Here is a 23,313-nt window from a genome sequence, read left to right as displayed (position 1 = left end):
CGATGGCCTCTTATATGTATATAAATATTTCTTACCTGAGAACATTTCGCAACGGAAAGGTATCGTAAAGCAGGGCCTAATTTAGCCAACTCGTACAGACCGAAATCCGTTACTCCGGTACAATCAGATACACTCAACTCTTTGAGAGCACAATATGAGGGTATCCATCTAACACCGGCATCTGAAATTTAAATACAACAGTAAGTTAGTGTTTTAGTTAGTTTATCTCACTAAAAGTATGTACTAGAGGTATAAGTAAGCATTGCAATATAATTTAGAAAATAATAAACCGTTTCACATTTTAAAATTATCATATAAGAATTCATACTTGAAATTCGAAACGGAACGAAAGTGTCTGAATGGGAACGGAGTGTCCTAAACTAGGTTCCCAAGTTCTCTCTGAAAGAACAACTTTACTAAAATATTTTCTTTCATACTCAATACAGGATGAGCGAAAGTTAACCAATTTCCATATATCAACAAAGCTAGTGATCTTGCTAAAACAAACAGATAAACTAAAGCTTACTTAGTCAGTACAATAGAACTTTGTCTACACAGCTAGAATCGAACTTCAAACTATTTATTTATCTTATATAAGCAAAGGTAACAGTTTAATTTAATTGCAGTATTTTATAGCTATAAAAATACTTATTATTATAATAAATATGCTATTAAATCAAATCAAATCAAAATCAAAAATACTTTATTGCACAAAGATACATAAAGATACATAAAAATTATAGTACTTTAACATAGCGCAAGGGCGGCCTTATCACTGTAAGTGATCTCTTACAGGCAACCTTTTATTTACAAATACTAATAACATACAGGAGACCATAGTTGGCGGACGCTGCACAAAGATATTTTTGTTATATAGCATACATATATATATATATATATATATATATATATATATATATATATTCAATAAATATATATATACATACATACAAACTACATACATATATACATATAAACATACACACATATAAATGCAGTAATATACATACATACATAATATCAGTAAAATCTGTACATAGACTATAACGACAGGTAATATTCTTTAAGACGGTGCTTGAAGATGTTGATAGATGTCGAGTGCCTGATGAACCGCGGTAGCTCATTCCATAATTTTATCGTCTTAACGGTGAATGATTCACCATAGCACTTGGTGCGACATAATGGAACCTCCAATACATTGTCATATTTAGAACGTAGATTGAGAGACTGAGACCGGGAGCCCAGGAAAGTAAATCTTTGTTTGAGGTATGAAGGAGTTAAAGGAAGATACAAGATAGAGTATAAAAGGACGGAAGGAAGGAGTGCATGATAATTGCGACGATGTTCCATGGTCAACCATTTAAGTCGAACTCGATATTCGGTAATATGATCATATTTCCTAAGTCCAAAAATGAATCGGATTATTACGTTTTGGAGACGTTCGAGTTTATTCAGTAACTGCTGTGTCAAATCTAGGTAACAGGAATCTGCATAATCCAGTATAGGAAAAAGAAGAGATTGAGCTATTAAACTGCTTCCGCAACTTAACGCCGCTATACTGAAATGAAAATAAATAAATATTAAAGCATTTAAGTTACCTGTGACTAGAGTACATCTCCTGAGGTAGAGATATTGTAAGGAAGGGCATGTATGGAGCAAGGCACAAAGACCAGCATCAGTGACAGCACCACAATCTGTTAAATCTATATATTCTATGGGTGGTCTTCTAGTTTCTAGACGATTTTCAAGCCTAGCCCACTCTGGCCAGTCCACGTTTGGACAACCTGAAAGAAATATACGTCTTTTCACTCTTATGTTCTCTCACAGATGTGTATACTATAGGAGTTACACATAGGCAGCTTTTAATGTCAGTATTTCTATAATTACTGTGTACAAGCGTGTACAAGCGTGTGACTATAAACGTTTAATATATTTATTTCTTCTTTCCATCTTTCTGGTAACGAATGCCTCGTTGGCAATGCAGCTTCTACCACTCAACACGCAATGCGTCCATATTTCGACGGAAACAGAACAATGGAAGTGTCGTGATGGGAACAGAGTGCCTTAAAACTATTACCTTATTATTTGCGGAATGCAGCATGAAGCTATGCTAAATGTAAAGTAATTACTCAATTTAATTTCAAAATAGTTAAACTAAAAGACGATTTAAATTTTTAATATTCCAACTCAATTCTTAGAGTGGAAGCTGACATCATAATTATAAATAAGAAATATCGCAGATGAATTTTGGTATTTTAAGCAAACAAAAACTTTCAAATGCTAATAAACGTGTAGTCTAGGAGCAAGTATACGTAATTTAAATACTTTTGTTATAATATATTGATGACGATCTAAGATGGATGTAACATTATAGTTTGATTAATTTTAAAATATAATAAATATAACAGAAATTTGCTACATTTCGTTAAATTTAATGTTAAGATATGTATGTTAATGTCTCTTAATATTTATTCCCCTGGTTTTCATTTCATAGTTATATTATAAAAAGAATGTATTTGCAAAAAAAAAACATGTCAACATTCAATATTTGTCTCCTGACCCTGGACTACGACATCAAAGTCGAAACGAAATGTTTTATCAGTTAACTTCAACATCAAATCTAAACTTGAACAATTCACGATTATTCATCGGAATAATTTATAAGATCTTCGATATGAGTTTCGCGAATTTCTTGAATATTAAACATAGTTCATCGAAGTAATTTAAGAATCGCGTATAAATATCAAAATCTTCTTACTTTCATAATTCATTTATTTTAGTCCTGACAAGAGGCAAACAATACCACTAGCATGACTGCCAAGACAGAGATAGCAGGTTTGATTCTCATATAGGTTAAATATATGTGTAATCACCATATTGTAATTGTTTGTGCCATAGAAATAATTTGTCCAATAACGTGAAAGATTCACGCTGCATTCCGCACACACACAGGGTAGACAAAGGGAACCTAGTGTTAAGACCCCCTTGGTCCCCCATTTTCCACCGAATTCTGGATCATTGTGAATGAATGGCGGAACTCAACGCCGCGTTTTGCCTGGACGCCACAGCAAAGAAATGAAAATATTAAATATTTCATATCGTCGAGGAATTGAACCCGCATCCTGTCCCGTTTACACACTTTGAGCCCTGGCTGGCCTCTAGTGCTTGACCTCTTAAAGTGACATACAAAGTAAAATAATACTTTTTTATGATAAAACTTACCAGTAAGATCTATATGCCTTACGTCCAATAAGTCGGTAATGAGTGGAGCTAGAGACCTAGCATCCATGGTGGTTGAATTAGTTATAGCTAAATGCGTGAGGTTCCTGAATGTAGCCGCTACGAATTGGCTACTAGCAATCGTCACCTAAAAATATTTAATATTAATTTAGTATAATATATCACAATATAAGCAGTGTATTAGAATAAAATCTTTGCTTTTTTTTATTCTTGTAAGGATGAAATTTCATTTAAGAGATTTTATTAAAAAAACATAGATTTATTTAAATCTACGTTTGAACGAAAAAACGAATATCATAGCTGACATAGATTTATAGATATTAAATTTAATTAATCATTTATTTATATACCGCTTCATTGTAGCTTAAAAATTTAGCTTCTATCCCTGCGCCCATCGTGGCGCAGGGATAGAAGCGTAACTGTAATACAAAGGGTGTGGACTCGATCTCCACTCAGGGTAATTATTGTTTATTAAGACAGCGTAGAGTTCCTCCACTCAATACCTAGAAAATTCGGCGGAAAATTAGGAACGAAGTGTCTTAACACTAAGTTCCCTCTGCCTACCCTACTATACATCCTATGATGAGCGAAAAAAAACATTCATTTTATATCCAACAGTAAATATTCAAAAATACATACCGCACAATTTTTCGTCCGCCATTCTCGTACAGCACTAACGCAAGGCCCGGCTCTTGCGCTTGCGCATCTCGCGGCCACTTCCAGAGGCCCGGCGCTGCGCACGCGCCTCCAGGGCTCCGGTCGCGCTGTCAGCCTGGCTACGAAACGCGACCACCGCCTGCATACTCGCGACATGCGGCACAGGTCTGATACCTGGAAGTGAAATGGTTATTCTTATAGCTACAAGCAAATAAGTGTGAAGGCGTAAAAAAAAAAATTCCAAGTGTCTGATTGTAAACGCGTTTGACCACACTGGTAAACGAAACTCGGCGTTGAGTTCCACCACTCAACACGCACGAAAATAAAAATAAATATACAAATAATAAGATGATTTTTTTACAAAAAAATAAACACTAAATTGTACACTATTGTGGGTTACGTTATTCGTATATAAAAAAGTATTATTCACCTCAAGATAACCCAAAATCTTTAACCACAACGCATCAGAAAGCGTATTATCCTTCTTCCGTCTGGGTGGACCACAATCAGCCAGGGTATGATAGCCCTGGTCCAGGCTCAGCTCACTCAGGTCAGCTGCGAGGGACAGTGCTGGCTCGGGCGGTGGGGGCGGCCGTCGTCTCGCACCACCACAGACACCCGGCCCTGAACAACCTCCACTTGACATGGTGCAGGAATTCTGGAATAATAGAAATGCTGTTAGAATTGAAATAGAATTTTTGTTTTTTAAGGTTCCCAAGAGAAAAATGAGATTTTTGCATTGGAAATTGAAAACTGTTACAAATATATTTTATTATTTCCTTAAAGTATTTTTAAGTTAAAAATTTAAAGTAATAGATCAAAGACGTCTTCATATATAGTCTTTTAAAAATTAAATAAATTCCTTCGTAAAAGCCAGTAATTATTATAGTTTTAGAATATCCCATGCACCGATCTTATTGTACAATTAAAGACATTCACAATGGATATATAAATCAATCGGGATAGACATTGAATACTTCATCAAGACACTCGTACGGGTGTCCTGTGTCCATCATAGGACATAATGACAAATGGTTCACTATCTCTTATAAAAGAGATTCAAATGAGTTTTATTTAAGAACGGTTCAGAATTAGGATTTAAGTTGAATTTATTTGAATAACATGTCAGTTTCACGCTGTATCCCGCATATCTGCTATATGCGGGATACAGCGGGATATGCAGAGGGAACCTAGTACTAAGGCGTAATAAGGCATTGCGTGTTGAGTGGCGGAACTCTTCACTGTGCTTTTCCTGTATGTGCACTGGTATAGACCAGTGCGAAGAAATGAAAATATTAATAATTAGTTACCCTGAGAGGCGATCGAACACACAACCCCTGCGTTCACAGTCCGTCAGCTTGTGCCACTGCACCACGAGGGTCTCTTGATCATAATCATCTTCAATAATATTTGAGCTTTGAAAATTAAGACATTGCGTGGACGAAAATGTCTTAAAACCGTATTTATAATTATTATCCGTCGCATACCTACCAAGCTATTATATTCTTATAGCGTCTTTTAAAAATGTACCGTATAGAATATCATTATTACTTTGCATATTTGAGGTGCATACCAGCACCTTAATGTAATGAACGGGTTTGTGCAACGGAAGTTGGGTATAAAATCCATATATTGATGTTAATATAATTATGTTTAATTTTCCAATATGTATTTATAATATAATACTTTTTTTTTAGAATAGATTAAAATTTCAAAATAAATAGTAATACCTACGCTCGTATCCCGCTTACAGCAGAGTAGACAGTGTGAAGCTAGTTTTGAAACACTCCGTTCACAATTTTCCCCCGAATGGAGGATGGAGATGGAGATGGAGGCATAGCGTACGTACATTTATCATTTCCTCGAGTGGAGAACGAAGTCACAACTAGTTGGGTTTACAGTCACTACCGGCCTCACATACCTTTACATACTCGTATATTTATAATAAACGCCAAAGGTACTTCTATAATAATGACGAATATTTTGATGATATAGATTATACCGGATATAGTATGTATGCTGTCATCAATCATAGAAAGAATGTCGCGACTTTTGACATTTTAAAATGTTCAGAGAGAAATCTAAGAATTAATATCTTAATAGTTTAGACGAAATTTAAATCAATAAGTAATTATTGATTGCGATGATCGGAAATTTCAAACAATTTTGTTTATTAAATAGTCAAATAAACCGCAAAGTTTAAGCTTCACATATCTTCTTTTTCTTATATATAAAAGGACTTGTCCTCACTGACTGAGGTAAGCCGCACGCACAGCCATAACTGCTGATGGTAAAAACGAGAAATTTGGACAGATGTTTTCTTTCGTAATCTGGACATCCACTAAGAAGGGATTTTGCAAAATGTTAACCCTAAAGGGATGAAATAGGGGTTGAAAGATTGTATGGAAAAAAAATAAATCGGCACCGATTCTTATAAAATTTGAAATTTAGATTTTTAAAAATATTTAATAGAATACCTGTTTCATCGTTTTCTAGAATTCTCCCCCTAAAAGTGCAAATAAGGGGTTGAAAGTTTGTATAGTGTTTTTTTTTAAATCGGCACCAATTTTTATAAACTTTGAAATTCAGACTCTTAAAACAATTTAATTGAACAAATGTTTCATGGTTTTCTAGAATTCTTTCCCTAAGTGTGCAAATAAAAGGTTGAAAGTTTGTATGGAAAAATCATTAAATCGCCACCGATTTTTATAAAATTTGAAATTTAGACTCTTAAAAATATTTCATTGAACACATGTTTCCTGGTTTATTACATGTACCCCTATATAAGCAAGCGAAGCTGCGCGCGTCCGCTAGTTAAATATAAAAAGCACTCTACAATGAGAAAAAGATTAAAAATCTAAACGTTTTTTTTTTCAATACTATTACAACTTTCGAATTGTAAAGCAATATCTACAGAAAATTGTAAATTTTAGTAAGCGGAAGAAAAATCTCGACCAAATTTTATTTTTTAGCAAATCTCGAAACATTCACAGTTAGCATATTTACGTAATGTGACGACAGACATTCACATTCACATTCGTTGAAAATAGTTTTAGAACCGGATTATTGGTCCGGTTACATTATGCTAAACATTTTGCCTAAATTCGTTTCCGTTCCTAATAAATTAATAATGTTTAAATCTAGCAACGATTTCGAGCGCTCTAGTCCCTTCTTTTTACATATATAAATTGTATAGATTTTTATTAGATATCTAAATAATCTATATATATAAAATCGAAAGGTCACTCATCACGAAATCTCAGAAACTACATGTGCTAGAATCAGAAATTTTGCATAGGAGTTATTTATAGGACGTAGGTGCTCACTAAGACGGGAATTTGCAATATTCGACTTCTAAGGGGTTGTTTTTGGGGTTGAAAGTTTGTATGAAACTTCGTTACTACAAATGCTAGGAGTCTCAAATTTTGCATGGACGTCACTTATAGGACGTAGGTACTCATGGAGACAGAAATTAATAATAAAGTTGTTCACGCAGGCGAAGCCGCGGGCGGGCCGCTAGTAATTTGATATAAATATTATTTGTTTAAGGTCTCCTTTAAAAATGATTGATACTTATGGCTGTCGTTTCGCTGTGGCATAAGAGTGCGACGATTGTTGATATTTTTAAGACATTGCATGTTGCGTAAGATACGGAACTTAACGCGGTTTGTCTAATTATCAAAGCGAGAAAATGAATATCATTTACTCCCCCGAATGGTGGCGTCTATCACATATTTGCTTCGTGAGAACTAATTCAATATTTACAACATAAAAAAAATCTAATACTGTTATTAAAATCAATTACGTTAATTACGTCGATAGTATTTTTTCTATTAATAATTATAAATTCTCTATTTTTTTTATTATACGTCATTAAAATATGAATCATTTATTTTCTTCCGTTGCGCACTTTCCGCCAAATTCTTGAGCCATTGCGTGTTGAGTGGCGACACTAAATACCATTATAGCAGCCTCAAACACTATCGTTTATTAATAAAAAAACTGTTTTAAAAAAAGTTTTGTCAATGAACGTGTTCTTAGTGTTTGTTTCATTAGGAGGTAATAAGGCAGCATTTTATTAGCTGATTCACCCGTACAGTACGAGTATGTAGTACATCCGTAATTACAGCTTCGCGAAGTTATTTGCTTATTTATAGTAATGTCTTAAAAGTATTCCTTTTAGTATTTCTTTTTTATCTTCACGCATCTTGGCATTGGTAACGGAGTGGAAATTCTACTAGGTTTTTGTTTTTTTTTTTTAATATTAAAGGGATGAAATTATTTTCTAAGGAATGGAAGAAATTATTTCTTTATACATTAGATATTTTTTAGCTTCACCTGGTGTAACGACACTCCGTTCTCATTAAGACACTTCCATTCCTCATTTTCAGTCACATTCTGAAGGTATTGCGAGTTGAGTGGCACTCAACCTAGAGCTTTTGCTTCGTTACTAGAGCGAAAAAAAAGGAAAATATTAGATATTTTATTTCCTTGAATGGGAATCGAACTCACAACCTGTTGCGTTTTAAATCGCATGCTTGTGCTCCTTAACTGGCCAGATAGGCAAATTGTACTTATAATATGAAACATACGTAGACATAGGTTAAAATCACACAAGATTTTTCCCATTGTTATTTTAGTGGGTCTCATAACATTTCTAGCTAAGTTAGAAATTATTTATCTTTAGTTTGCATAGAAAAATCACAAAGTTTTTATAGTAAAACGTTCTAGAAAAATATTGCGTATTTTTTTATGATGTACCCCGTACGTGGCAGTGAGAGGAACACGCAGAGGAATCCTTGGAACGCAGTGTTAAAACACTCCGTCCCCATCAAGATACATCCGTTCCCCACTTCATTCACTTATTAATGGAATTATTAATTTATGCATAAAGTTAGACTAGATGTTTAGAATAAATATTACCATTTCTAAACAATTTTCTTTTTATTCCCATCATATTTTTTATTAGGCACATGAAACAAGGTGTTATTTTTAATACGAAAAATAAATTTTAATTATTAGCTAACTAGAGGAATCTGCTGATACTTAAAGCAACCGCAAGAATGGCCTAACGAGCGGAAATTGAACTAAAACACTTAGAATGCCACTTAACGTACCGAACCATATAATCATTTAGCTATTCACGCCGTGAAAGTATTTACGATAGCACGGCAAAACTTAGCACGTAGCTAGTGGCTCTATTTAGCTTAACGCTGTATCCCGCACATAGCAGGATAGGCAAAGGGAACCTGGGAACCTAGTGTACAATTCCGTAAGTAACTTCTGTTCCCCACAATACGTAATGTCGCGTTGTCACGTTGCGTGGCGTAGCTCAACGCCGCTCTTTGTCCTGTTACTAGAACGAAATTATTATTTATTCCCTCGAGTTGGAATTGAATCCACAATCATCGCGTTTATAGTTAAAAGATCATGAATTGTTTGACTCAAAACACTATGAGTGAGTTCATAATAATTCAGCCTTTAAATAAAATATCCATTCATAATTAGGCTCTATAAATATTATGTTAAAAGTGATATTATATAGTGATGTGATATTAAAAACATACTAAACTAAACTCACGTTAGTAAAAAATATTTTTAATAGCAGCGTAAGTAAGTAAGGTAAGTTGGGAACGGAATCTTAACACTATGTTCCCAGGTTCCCTCTCCCTATCCTGCTATATGCGGCATACAGCGTGAAATCAAAAAAAAACTAAATCATTAAACTTACTTAATTAAAATATCTAAATATTCCACATATATAGATAGAATTAATAAAATAATAGCTTAAAATGTAAAAAAAAATTAGATAGCGCCACCGGCCAGTGAAGGAAGTCAGTGAACCGGGCCGACGACGACAGCTCATCGATCTGGCGCGTATACAATTATTATAATACTAGCGTCATTATTATTATATTAGGTTTATTGCTTATGCTTTTAATATAAATATATGTATGAAGAATGGCTTTTTTTTATCAGCTTCACGCTTTATCCCGCACACAGCACTCAGGCTTGAGTGTTAAGCGAGCGATTACCATTTTCCATGGAATTCTAAAGGTGTTGCTATAATGAAATGATATACATTTAAATAAATATTTAATTGCCTCGTGTGGGGATAGAACCCATAACCTTGGCGTTTACAATCACACACTTGTGAATGTAATTTATTTATGAATGTAATTGGTATATTATGTAGATAATAGAGATTTATGATAATTTTATTATTGTTTAGGATTCTGTACTTCTGTATTTCATTTTTTATTAGAAAAAAGTAATGAACACTACTCTCGTCCCAAAGTTTAAAATTTTAATTTTCGTTTAATTAAATTAATTGTGATTCAAAGTATGGCAGAGTTTTTGTTTTTGGAACTGTTTTTGACTTAAAAATAAAAACAAAGCTTTAATAGTATTTTTAATAGTATTAAAGAAGACACTACAAATATATATAAAAATTTTTGGTACTATTATCCAGTTGTAAGTACATCATAAAACGTAAACAAATTTACAGTTACTATAAAACCTTATCTCAATTTTCAATGCCTTTGTTCTTAAGAATTTCTCCTGTTATGCCAAAATTGATGGAATTATCGGCAATAAAATTCGTATCAAATAGGACTTTAACTTTGAATTTGACAGGATTTTTTAGTATTTATCAACTTTTAAGCTTCCTTTTTAACAAATCTGTCTTCTGAGTAGATTAGGTAGAAGCTGGTTGGGAAGGAGCTTCCTAAAAAAATGGTTCTAGATGTATCCCAGTAGGCAGAGGGAAGCTAGTGTTAAGACAAGCCGATTCCCAATTTATGCCAAATTCTGGAGGCATTGCGTATTGAGTACCAGAACTCAACGCCGCACTTTGCCTCGACACCAGACCGAGGAAATGGAAATTAAACGTAAATAAATATTTCACTTCCTCGAGTGGGAATCGAACCCACAATTCAAAAGCGATTGTTAAATAAAAACCAGTAACTTATGACATATATTTATATTTCTAGCTTACATAACTTGAGCTAGCTTACCTAAATGGCCAGTATATAATAATAAACAAAAGCAACATTTTGGAAATCCTAATAGATGTTATCATAGCCCGCGGTCCCTTGCAAAGATATCCAGATAATATAATTACACAAAACGTTCAAACCACATCATTCATCGCCTACAATGCTGTCTTCACTATTATTATAAAACAATTTATAGTACTCAAGTACGGACGAGAGATTGATGTCGATAACTATACTTTAAAAAAAATACAAGAAAATAAAGGATTTCGTTCAGAAATCGTCCTTATTCTCCATTAATAAAGATATACGTTTGTGAAACCGAAATGCCGGCTTTCCTCAGCCAGTTCCACCTACACTAGGAATTCGCAATTTATGCTGTTCCCGTAACATCGACGAGACAGCGATGCTAAGATATTGTGCAACGATTGTTTCATTTTATATCGATTTTCGATCCGATCCGAGATATTTCTTCGTATAAATTAAGCTCTAACTTTAAATTATGTTGAAAATTATTTTTTAAAAGCTTTGTTATCTTTAAATTACATACACTTTGCAAAGAAGGTTTTTGGAAGGAAATTTGTTTTTAGATATTTTTGTGCAGTATCAGACTTGCATCATCATCAAGATGATTCCTTTTTTTTGTATTATAATTCACATAGATAAAACAGATTTGTTATTATAATTTTAGTATACAAACAAAAATTGCAATAAATCACAATTCATTTATTATGATTTAAATGAAAAAAGAAAGAGACATTTTCTTTAATAAAGTGAAGTGAAGGTAAAAATTTAACTGTATAACGACAGCTTATATCTATTTTAAAAATATTTTTGCTGTATATTTCAACCAGTTCATTTCATTCACTCAGTTAATTGCTGGAAATAGGCTCTCATAGAGCCCTAACCATTCTAATCTTTCTTAGAAAAGCCTTTTTAAAGCTGTTATCGTTATAATTGTTAAGTATTATGTCCTAACGTATCTTAAACCGGATGCTTATAGCTTGTTCCTTCATACATATGTAGGTATTATAATAGACAAATGATAGACACTTGTCAAAGTAAAAGAAAGTCGAGAATGGAGTGTCTCAACACTAAGTTCCTTCTGACTACCCTGCTGTGTGCGATATATAGCGTGAAGCTGATTTGTCTAAGTACAAATTTAATTTATTTAGGTTAATGCTATGCGAGATGCGAGTCGGCGCCAACATTTGCTGGCCCACGCGCGTCCTTGGCTCGAATTGTTCCTAAGTAACTCTTACTTGCTGTTTCAAATTATATTGTAATATTGAGACCGATAGAAAATGCTTATATATTTAACTAGAATATATATATGTAATTAGAACGCCGTCATAGCGCAGTTGTAACATTAGTAAATGTGCGCAATGGTTTCAGGTTAGATTATGGCTTATAAATCTTAGTCAAAAAGTCAGAGAGATTAATATTTAAAATTTCCAATGGCTTAGATTTTTTGTCTTCACCCGGTATACTGTATATAGCAGGGTAAGCTAAAGAAACTTGGGAATCTAGTGTTAAGACACTCCGTTCCCATTAAGACACTTCCATTCTCCACTCTCCGCCACATTCTGTCTAATATCACTTTACTTTATGTAAATATATCCATTGAATCGTTTACATAACAAATATTTTGAAAATTTATGAGAAGATTATGGTACATCTATTCTTTATGTATTCTACAGATCGTAAAAGCTTGATGGTCCACGATAAATTGTAGGTAATTTATTCTTTCGTGATATACCAGTGTACTAAAAACATAATAATTTACCGTAGTAATATCATATTTACGCAAATTTCTTAACAATAAAATGAACAAAAACAGACATTCTCCACTTATCTTCGTAATTGACGCCATTTTGAATGGAATAATGCCAAAATATAATAAAATAACAGTATAAATTGATCGACAAAATACTAAGACAAAATATTTATCTACTAAGTTTTGTCTGTGTATTCATAATACTTTTTGAATAAAGTTCTTGTCACAAAAGGACGGACAGACAGACATATAGAAATATCGAATCTACATATATGGTTTCCGTTTTTTGACATTCGTCTACGGAACCCTAAAAAATAAATCTAATACAAAATAGAATCTGCTACCATTATGCTACCTATTAATACTGGCATGACGACCACGAAATTGTATACTAAAGATTATATAAACATATATCAACATATTAAATAGGCAGAGGAAACCTAGTGTTGAAACACTCCGTTCCCACTTTCTGCGGAATTCTAGAGTTATTGTGTGTTGAGTAGCAGAACCCAACAGATTTAAACTGTAGAAATTTAAATATATAAATGTAAATAAATATTTAATTTCCTTGTGTAGAAATCGAACCCAAACCAGTCGCGTTCACATGCGCGCCACGACGACCTAACATATATGTCTATATATATAAAATCGAAAGGTCACTCACTCATCACGAAATCTCAGAAACTACATGTGCTAGGAATCTGAAATTTTGCATAAGAGTTACTTATAGGACGTAGGTGCTCGCTAGGACGGGAATTTGCAATATTCGACTTCTAAGGGGTTGTTTTTGGGGTCGAAAGTTTGTATGAAACTTCGTTACTACAAATGCTAGGAGTCTCATATTTTGCATAGACGTCACTAGGACGTAGTCATGGAGACAGAAATTAATAATAACATAGTGCACGCGGGTGAAACCGCGAGCGGGCCGCTAGTATCTACATATAATTTACACAGTATCTCGACTGACACTCCCTACAATACGCCATTGCCAGCAAGTTAATTAATCATATGGTGACATTCCTATTATTACCTACAGTTTGTAGACTACATTAGAACTTAACACTATAAATACCGTTAAATCCTGACGATATACATATATTATTATAGGCTATAAATCACTCCTGGAAGTAGATATTTTATGGTATGGATTGATTGAGGCATTATCGATTTGAGAGACATCTAAGAAATATGAAAAGAGCAACTGTTGAGTTTCTTGCCGGCTCTTCTCAGCAGAACTGCCTTCTGAACCGATGGTGGCTTTTTGTTTATATGTTCATTCGACGATTCAAAAGTGCTTATTATAAGTTTACTTGAATAAAGAATATTTTGAATTTGAATTTGAATTTATGGTTTTTTTGAGTGTCTAGCTTAAGCTTAAGCTTTAGTTTGTAGTAAGTGTGTATAGCAACGTGGATTAAAATAAAACATGTGTAAATATAATTGTAAAAGTAAATTAACTTAGTATATAGTCAGCTTTACGCTGTATCCCGCACACAGCAGGGTAGGCAGAGGGAACCTAGTGTTACCACTACAATTATTTACATTATTTTGTTAACTAAGAGTTAGCGTCACTTCTATTCTTCCATTTCTGCAATAGATATGCTAATTTATTTCATTACATGCAACGAACTATTTACTCAACATGCAATATTTCTAGAATTCCGCGGAAAGTGAGGAACGGAGTGTGTTAACACTATGTTCCCTCTTGAAGCTGAACTATTTAATTAATAAGCTTTTTAGCTCCATGCTGTATCTAGAAGCATATAGCAAATAGCAGAGGGAACATAGAAGCCTAGTGTTAAGATACTCCATTCCCCACTTTCTCCCAAATTCTGGAGGCATTGCGTGTTGAGTCCTACCACTCAAATAAATGAAAATTAAATATTTCCTAGAATGAAAATCGAACCTACTACTTATCGTTTGCGTTTACAATCGCACATGTGCCCCTACGACTGACCTAGTTTAATAAATTACTTTATTAGACAAAATGGCAATCCTAGCCCTAAAATGACTCCCGGCGCTAAACCCTAAACAGCTATTTGAAACTAAACTACAACATATAATAGCTTGTCATGTCAACATTACCCAATAGTACCTATTTCGGCATAATGACAGTAAAGCCTAGACTTGAATAGGGTGATCGTGAGACCTAGGTCTTGCGTCATTTCTCAGATTGTATTTATGACTAATATGTATTGCAATATAATATTTTTGTACTAACCGCCTTTTGTGCAAAAGGGCTAAAAAACTAGATCTTGAACTAGCTTTTACCTACGGCTTTGGTCCTATAGTTAAATGGATTGCTAAGAGTTGTAAATGAGACATCAGGATTCTGGTGAACAGGGTTCAATTTATATTTCACAATTGTTACTTTATTTAATTTTTTTAAACTTTTGAGGTGACTAGAAAGAGTTAAAGTTTCAGCTAGAGTAAATTAAACAAAGCGATATAGACAATAACATATTGCCAACTACCTTATAAGCGACTCCTGGGTCCTCTCATAATAGATAGGTAGATAGGTACCAACCTACCTGGTAGGTATTTGTATTTGTCGATTAATATACGAATAGCTCTAGACAGATTTTGACAATACTCGTATACTATATTAAGAAAAAAGCAGTTTCTCTTTCCCCGAAAAAATACACTCACTCATTCATGAATAATGTGAGTTTATAAAAGTCCCTAATAATTTATTCCCATACATAAAACAAAAAAGTTCTATTTATTCATTAGGTTATACATTATACTACAAAAGAGGATTTTCTGGAATTAGAATGGGATTTTTTGGAAACGTAGTGTTGAGACACTCCGTTCTCTATTATACTTCCATTCTCCACTTTCCGCACAATTGAGGATTGTGTTTATGGCGGATCTCAACGCCGCACTTTACCTCATAGCTCATATTGCGAGGAAATAAAAATATTTAATATTTGATTCCCCCTGATAGGAATTAAATCCACAATCGTCGGATTTACAGTCACCGGCATCCCCAATTACTAATATTAATTATTTTCAAAATTTAATTAAGATTATCTATATATACATATATAAAATCGAAAGGTCACTCACTCATCACGAAATCTCAAAAACTACAAGTGCTAGGAATCTCAAATTTTGCATAGGAGTTACTTACAGGACGTAGGTGCTCGCTAAGACGGGAATTTGCAATATTCGATTTCTAACGGGTTGTTTTTGGGGTCGAAAGTTTGTATGAGTCTCAAATTTTGCATAGACGTCACTAGGACGTAGTCATGGAGACAGAAATTAATAATAACATAGTTCACGCGGGTGAAACCGCGAGCGGGCCGCTAATCTATCTATATATATATATATATATATCTTTTGAAAAGAAAATAATACCCCAGCCATACATTTAAAAAACCCTAAGAAATATATCCTCGCTAGATCCTCGTTGACATAGACGTACTTGGCACTTAAGGTTTTCTAAACAAGATTAACTTAACACCGGACACCAGTGTTTATGTTCGATTGTTTAAACTATTTAATATTACAGTGTATTTTAAACTCACTGTAAAATGTAATTGAATGGAATATTTCTATATAGATATAGAAGTTGGTCTTGGGTAGTGTTTTGACACTTTGTTGTTGCCTAAATTAAGAATAGGTTGTAAAATTTTATAAGACACTTTAAATATTTTTTAAATCTTTTTCTTAGTAATCCGTGAAACATTATGAATTGTTTATTCGCGTGGGATTTTAAATATCGTTTTTAGGAAATTCTGAAAAAATCTTTTGATAAAACAAAATTTTTTATTTACGTACCTCTAGAAATTTTCATTTATTCAAATAATATATACAGATATCTAACAATACTATTATCAAAATCTTAATTAAAATATCATTGTTAGTAAAGCTAGTTTCTGTTATCACTGATAATTTGGTCTGAGGGTTTTCGAAATTGCCCGAAGGTATATTGCCTCGAATCCCTAATCCCTTTACAAAATTAACTTCTCTATTATGTTAACATTGGAGTACAATACTCTTAATTATATGCTTTTGTTACCTTTTATGGTAATATCTGGATTTATCTTTTTAATTATAATAAAAGCCACTGATTATACTGTTACGCATATATAGAAATTATTTTACAATTTCTTTTATTAAGAAATATTTTTGGAAAGAGGCACGTTGAGGCAGGTTGGATTGATGTTTATGGATTCAAGTCAACTCTTAGGAAAAATATGGCTATAAAAAATAAATATTTTAATAATTTACCTTGCCTTTATTTACCTTTATATATATATATATATATATATATATATATATATAAAGAAAAAATAGAAAATATATAGAAAGATATCTATAATAATATAAGATAGTTTTCTCATCTCTAAATATGGACTTAAAGAAACTACTATAAAGTTATTCTGCAGCCGATACATTATAAGACATTGTGTTGATGGTAGCAAAATTATCTCAACTTTTACTTTAATTTTATTTCATTATAAATATAGACGTTACCCCGAACGTAATTCGAACCCACAAACCGCAACCACTAAGACTTTTTTTTTTTGCAAATTTTCAACTATTTTATTTATATCCACTTTTATTGGGTATCTAAAGAAGCCTTACATTTTTTAGTAGTCTAACTAATGATTAACACCAGCTTTGGCGCATGGCCACAAAGAGTCACTGTAAACGCAGGTTGTGAGTTCGATTCTCACGCAAGGAAATTAAATATTTAATATTTTCATTTTCATTCCGTCACTCAACACGCAATGCCTTCAGAATTCGGGAAAGAGGGGAATGGGGTGCCTAACCACTAGGTTCCCAGGTTCCCTATACCTACCCTGCTACTTAACAACTTAACAAATACGTACAATTACTCCTTATATTTGAACACAAGCTGAACTATAGTATATTAGGAGTATACGGTTACCGACACAAACTGTAATATACACTAATATGAATGGCCCGACGTACTCAGAAATGAAAACAGATACTTATGGCAATGTGCAACGAAAATATGTACGTCAAAGATACAGGAATATAACCCTAATGTTCTTAATAATAAGGATGTAAATCTCCTAGCAATATTATTGCACATTTTGAAATACCTCAAAGGCATCCTCCATTTGTTAAATAGTTATTTTAGTAAGTAAAATTAATTAAACTGTAGACGTTTTGGAATATGTAAAATTGCACATTTTTTTATTTTTAATTACGTTAACGATATATGTACGATCAAATAATCGTGGTGGACAGTGTCTGGCTGTTAAAGCGACGGTATTAAGTTCGATTCCTATTTGGGATAGTGAATTATTTTCTAATATTAGTAGTGTTAATAGTGAGAGGCACATGGGTTTGACTGTAACGCGACGGTTGTAGGTTCGATCGTCACTCGAGGAAGTGAAATATTTATTTACGTTTATATTTCCATTTCTTTGCTCTAGTGTCGAGGCAAAGCGCGACGCTGCCGCTGCCTCCAGAATTCGGTAGAAAGTGAGGAACAGAGTGTTTTAACACTAGTTTCCCTTGCCTACCTTGCTGTGTAAGGGATGCTGAATGAAGGGATACTGGCGTGAAGCTGAATTGTTTTTGTTAGGTTCCGCCATTCAATAGGCAATTTTAATTTTATTATTGTGGAAACTGAGAAAGTAAACTGAGTGATATAATATTGGGTTTCCTATGCCTGACATATGATGCCTCTTTGCACCATTGTTTTCAGTAAATATTGAGCTTTTTACTTATAAATTTGTCACGTCAACACAAGATGCTTAAAAATTCTATGAAAAAAAGTATACATTTTAAGTACCTTATATAAAAGCAATATAAAATATATCAAATTTAGAAATCAAATTATTCGTATGGACGTTGGAACTAGAATTTGAAATTAGTTTTGTCTCGCAACACCGCGCAGCTGTACTGCAATATCCTTGTTCATGTAAATACGAGTGACATTTAGACTACCGCGTGATATAACACTTCTGTGTTTGTTATTCTTAGAAATATAATAAATCGGCATTTAAATCTTAAATTAAATCAGCTTCACCAGTACGTTAGGCAGAGGGAACCTAGTGTTATGATACTCCGTTACCCACTTTCCGCCGAATTCTGGAGGCATCGGGTGCTCAGTGGTGGAACTGCCTTGGTGCCAGAGGTGCGAAGAAATTAAAATATTAAGAAATAATAATTCATTCCGAATCGAACCCATAATCACCGCGTTACAGTAAATTTTGTAGCCCTATGCCACTTCTTAGAAATAATATACCAAATTGAAGCAAAATGTTAATTATTTCATTATTTCAATGTTAATTAGTTACATTTGTTTATTTTATTCATTTTTTGTATGTTTATAGAAGTAATTGAAAAAGAAGACCTTAGTACTACATCCTATATCTTATAAAACAAAGTCGCTTTTCGTGTCTGTCTGTTGTTTCTAACTCTTCTTCTTCTAAACCACCCAATGGATTTTTATGCGGTTTTCACCATTAGGTCGAGTATTTTTCGTAGAAGGTTTATATATAGTAAATTAACATAAATACGATAAATATGTATAAAGTCCTACCCGTTGAGACACTTTTGCGCATGCGCTGCTTTAATGGTAAGTACTACATGAAAAAAATGTACTGAAGTATTGTTCCTCTTAATAAGATCTACAAAAAAGTTCGCGAGAGCATATTTTTATCTTTTAAGGATAACGTGTAGTGATCATATTTCTGTCTGAAAATAGTAATTTCAATATATTTTTTATTGTGAGGGATATTTTTCCATAATGGTACTAATCCTTATCCTTTAAAATACGTTATTAATTTTCTACGTTAAACGAAGATAAAATTTGCTTTTTACACTATTTCGAAATTGCGAATAGTTTTAGAGAAAAACGCATTTAATTGTTGACACATCACGCCGTTGACTCATCAGCTGTGCCGACTCAAGTTTTACTTATCCCTTACTCTCAGCATATAAATAAGTATGTTAGTTACGTTGGCCATTTAATGTAGATGAACTGTCTTTTACTGTTTTTTCATTTTAATAAGTACTTTAGAAGTTGTTAAAATACTAAAACATCCTTGCTGCGAAACGCGCCTCGCGACGTTTTGCTTATTTATACACAAGCGCGTGATGCGCAGTCATCGGTGGTTCAGTGGTAGAATGCTCGCCTGCCACGCGAGCGGCCCGGGTTCGATTCCCGGCCATTAATTTTCCTCACAGGCAGCCACGTAGTGCTTGCTTTTCACCAGGGACAGAATACCCTCTTAAGCATTAACCACAAGCTCGAAAAAAAAAACCCGCCTGCCTCTATAGCAACGAAGATTTAGATGCGTTTGCACGTATTGGATAATCGGAGTTGAATGTATTATTTCAGCGCGATATATTTGGTTTCATATTTTTTGTAGTAGTTATTAGTAGGTAGGTTTTTGTTTATAATTTCTTCCGTTTAAAAATAGTCATTTAACTATCTAAAAATAGTCATTTAAATATATTTTAATAAGTACTTGAAAAGATTAGTAGCACAGATTTAAAATTAAGGTACCTACTAAAAAATCCTTGCCGAGTAAAACAATTGGAAAATCCTTATTGAAACTACGAAAATGCGGGTTGCATTAAAGTTTAATTAATTTTCACATTATCTTAAGTGCTTTGCAAACATACATTATATGAATAATCCAGTAGTAAAAGCGGGCGAAGCCGCAAGGGGGTCGCTAGTTGTTAATAATTATAACTTTGCCCAAAATTGTCAATGAAAAGTCGATCCTACTAATATTATGAATGTGAAAGTTTTTGAGGACGGATATTTGTTCCACTTTCACGCAAAAAATACTGAACTGATTTAGATGGAACTTTTATGTAAAAGAGTTTATATATAAGACTAGCAGATAAACTACAATTTATTTAATTTATAATTTGACTATAATTAACAAGAGGGAACCAAATATTAAAACACTCCCCACTTTTCAATTTTAAAGACACCGTGTTGAGTCACAAAACTTAACGTCCAAAAGGGGAAATGAAAATAAATTAAATATAACTATACCCACGAGTGGGAATTGAACCCTGAACTTGTGCCTCTCCACCACTACGTCCTCGGCATTTATATTAAAACGAAATATAAGTACGAAATATATATTTATACATACATATATAATCAATAGTCAAGAAAGTCAATAGAAGCTTAACAAATCACAAAGCAATAAGCAACTTTCTATTCTACTGTTCGTGATCCCAAAAAGTTACGACCAGAGACGCTTTGCGGGAAACCAATTAAATAAGGTTCGAGTCCAATTATAGTGTTTAACTTATCGTCCCTATTACATAAGCTTTAGATGTTTTTTTAAATGAAATTATTTCCTAGATATTTAAGACACCAGAAACTTTTACACTTTTACAAACAAACACGTTTATTTTTTATTACCTTCACGCTGTATCCCGCACTTAGCAAGATAAGCAGAGGGAACCTGGAGAGCGAGTGTTAAGACACTCCTATTTGATTCACATTCTGTGAGGTAAGGTAAGAGGTGAGGAAATTATTTTTAGGTGAGAGGTGAGGATTTTTTTTATATTTTCATTTCTTCACCCTAGTAACGAGGCAAAGTGCGGCGTTGGGTTCTGGCAATCAACACGAAATGCTTCCAGAATTCAATGGAAAGTGAGGAATGAAAGCATCTTAATGGGAACGGAGTGTTTTAACACTAACGCTTCCCTGGTTCTTCTGCCTAACCAATCTATCCTGCTATATACAGGAACAAGCTAAAAACATATACATATATGGATACAAATTATTCAACTCAATTATAACAATTAACTATAACAATCTATCTATGTTATGTATGTCTGTTTGTAATAATTTTACAACTGGATATTCGCGTGCAGCAATTTCACGATCTCAATTTCTTAAGGATATGTTCCCGGGTTTATGGTGGAACCCATAAAACATATTTACTTCGCTCAGGATTATTGCAGGGAACGTAGCTGTCTCTATCTATAGAATAATAATGTAAGACTTTTATAATTTATTACATTTCTTGTTAGAATAAGTCTAATTAAGATTGTATGTCTACTATATTTTATATTTTTTTAGCTTCACGTAAAGTAGGTAGGCAGAGGGAACCTGGGAACCTAGTGTTAACACACTTCGTTCCCATTAAGACATTTCCGTTCCCCACCTTCCGCCCCAATTCTGTAGGCATTGCATGTTGAGTGGCGGAACCTAACGCCCCAACGTCGTCTATATATGTAAAGTAAAATAACTATTTTAATATAGATTGAAAACTAAAGGGTATATATTAAAAAAAGTATAAAAAAAGCTCCATTATCATCTCCTTTTCAAATTCAGCAGAGATCACATAGTGATTTCTCCGCGCTTAATAATACCAGACCAGTCAAGTAAATAATTTAAACATAATTATTTCAACAAGGAGGAAAATAAAACCTGTAACTATTGCGTATTTATAATCTTTTTTTCAATAGCTTAAAGCAAAGTACCTTAAATAACATACAAACTATATAACATAACTAACACTAACTTAAATATTTACACAAATCCCATGAGATTAAACTAGTGGACCCGTACGCGGCTACGCCCGCTTGAACTATACGAATATTTATTAAATATATTTATGAAATTATTTTCAGTTTTCAATAGAGCGATGCGGTAAGCAAGCTCATTTTGGGTGACGTTTTCTAACAACAAACTTTGCAAATCGTTGCTTAGCAACGGTTGTTATTAACATGGCGGAATAAATTGCATGTTAAATTAATAAGTATTTTAATATATTGCTATATATCGAAAATGTTACAAATATGAGAAAAAAAGTATCCTATATTCATCCTGAGACCCTCAAGTATCGCTATATGATTATTTTATCACAATTGAATTAGCGGTTTGGCCCTGTTTGCGTAAAAGACAGACAGACAGACAGACAGAGTTACTTTCGAATTTATAATATAGGTATGGATTAAGCAAATTTATTCATACAATTTGCAATTCTGCGTGTTTGTCAAAATTTGTCACCTATTACTTAGTGGGTGCACCAACAATAGTGTAGGTACTTCCTTATTTGGCCACCACCGTTCACCGATTGAGTTCAATCTGAAGTTGTGAAATCGCTATGAAACTAACATTACTATTATTGGAAATAGCTTAGATAAGATATAACATGTTATTATTAGAGCTAGTCGTAGCTGTTTAGGCGATAGGCTGTGGGTTCGATTCCCACTCAGGAAATGTAATAACTAATATTTTCATTTCTTTACTCTGGTGTTGAGTTTGATTCTTAATATGCAGGGTCTCCAGAATTTAATGGAAAATGGGGAACATCTTAACACTGTGTTTCCTCTGCCTATCCTGATGAGTACAGAATAAAGCTTGAAGCGGAAAGAAAAAAAGCTCTCTGATATCAAAAAACGTTTTGTAGGTGATATTTAGATTTTTATGTAAAAGTAAACACATATAAACCCATGATTTAAACCCACAATTAATACGTTTAATTATATTTCCAATACGCCACAGCGACTAATATAACGATATCTACTTAAACATTATTGGATAGATGTAACTTAACATATTTATCACGAAATTCCATAAAATTGAACAAAAACGTCGATATACTCCGCCCGCACTGTAGGCAACATTTTAATTAACATTTTGTTTACATGATTTCCTAAGAAATTCTAATATAG

At 33.3% G+C, this 23,313-nt stretch overlaps 1 protein-coding gene across 2 annotated transcripts in view; it reads right to left on the bottom strand.

The window, feature by feature from the left end:
* The window catches only part of LOC146536381 (uncharacterized), a 51,490-nt gene that overhangs the window by 4,065 nt on the left and 24,112 nt on the right, over positions 1 to 23,313 (bottom strand). For both annotated transcript variants that reach the window (XM_085190412.1, XM_085190411.1), the window contains exons 2-6: positions 4,328 to 4,555; positions 3,880 to 4,071; positions 3,223 to 3,367; positions 1,599 to 1,784; positions 36 to 181 (exon numbers count right to left, since the gene is read on the bottom strand). In XM_085190412.1, coding sequence (XP_085046538.1) covers positions 36 to 181; positions 1,599 to 1,784; positions 3,223 to 3,367; positions 3,880 to 4,071; positions 4,328 to 4,543 — 885 coding nt within the window. In that variant the 5' untranslated portion in view covers positions 4,544 to 4,555. The remainder of the gene's footprint in view (positions 1 to 35; positions 182 to 1,598; positions 1,785 to 3,222; positions 3,368 to 3,879; positions 4,072 to 4,327; positions 4,556 to 23,313) is intronic.

The sequence above is a fragment of the Heliconius melpomene genome, chromosome 9, assembly GCF_056956725.1.
Source record: "Heliconius melpomene rosina isolate 202511_hmr_F chromosome 9, ASM5695672v1, whole genome shotgun sequence".
Lineage (NCBI taxonomy): Eukaryota > Metazoa > Arthropoda > Insecta > Lepidoptera > Nymphalidae > Heliconius > Heliconius melpomene.
Note: the sequence above shows the minus strand (reverse complement) of the source record. Positions and strands in the feature narration are given on the sequence as shown.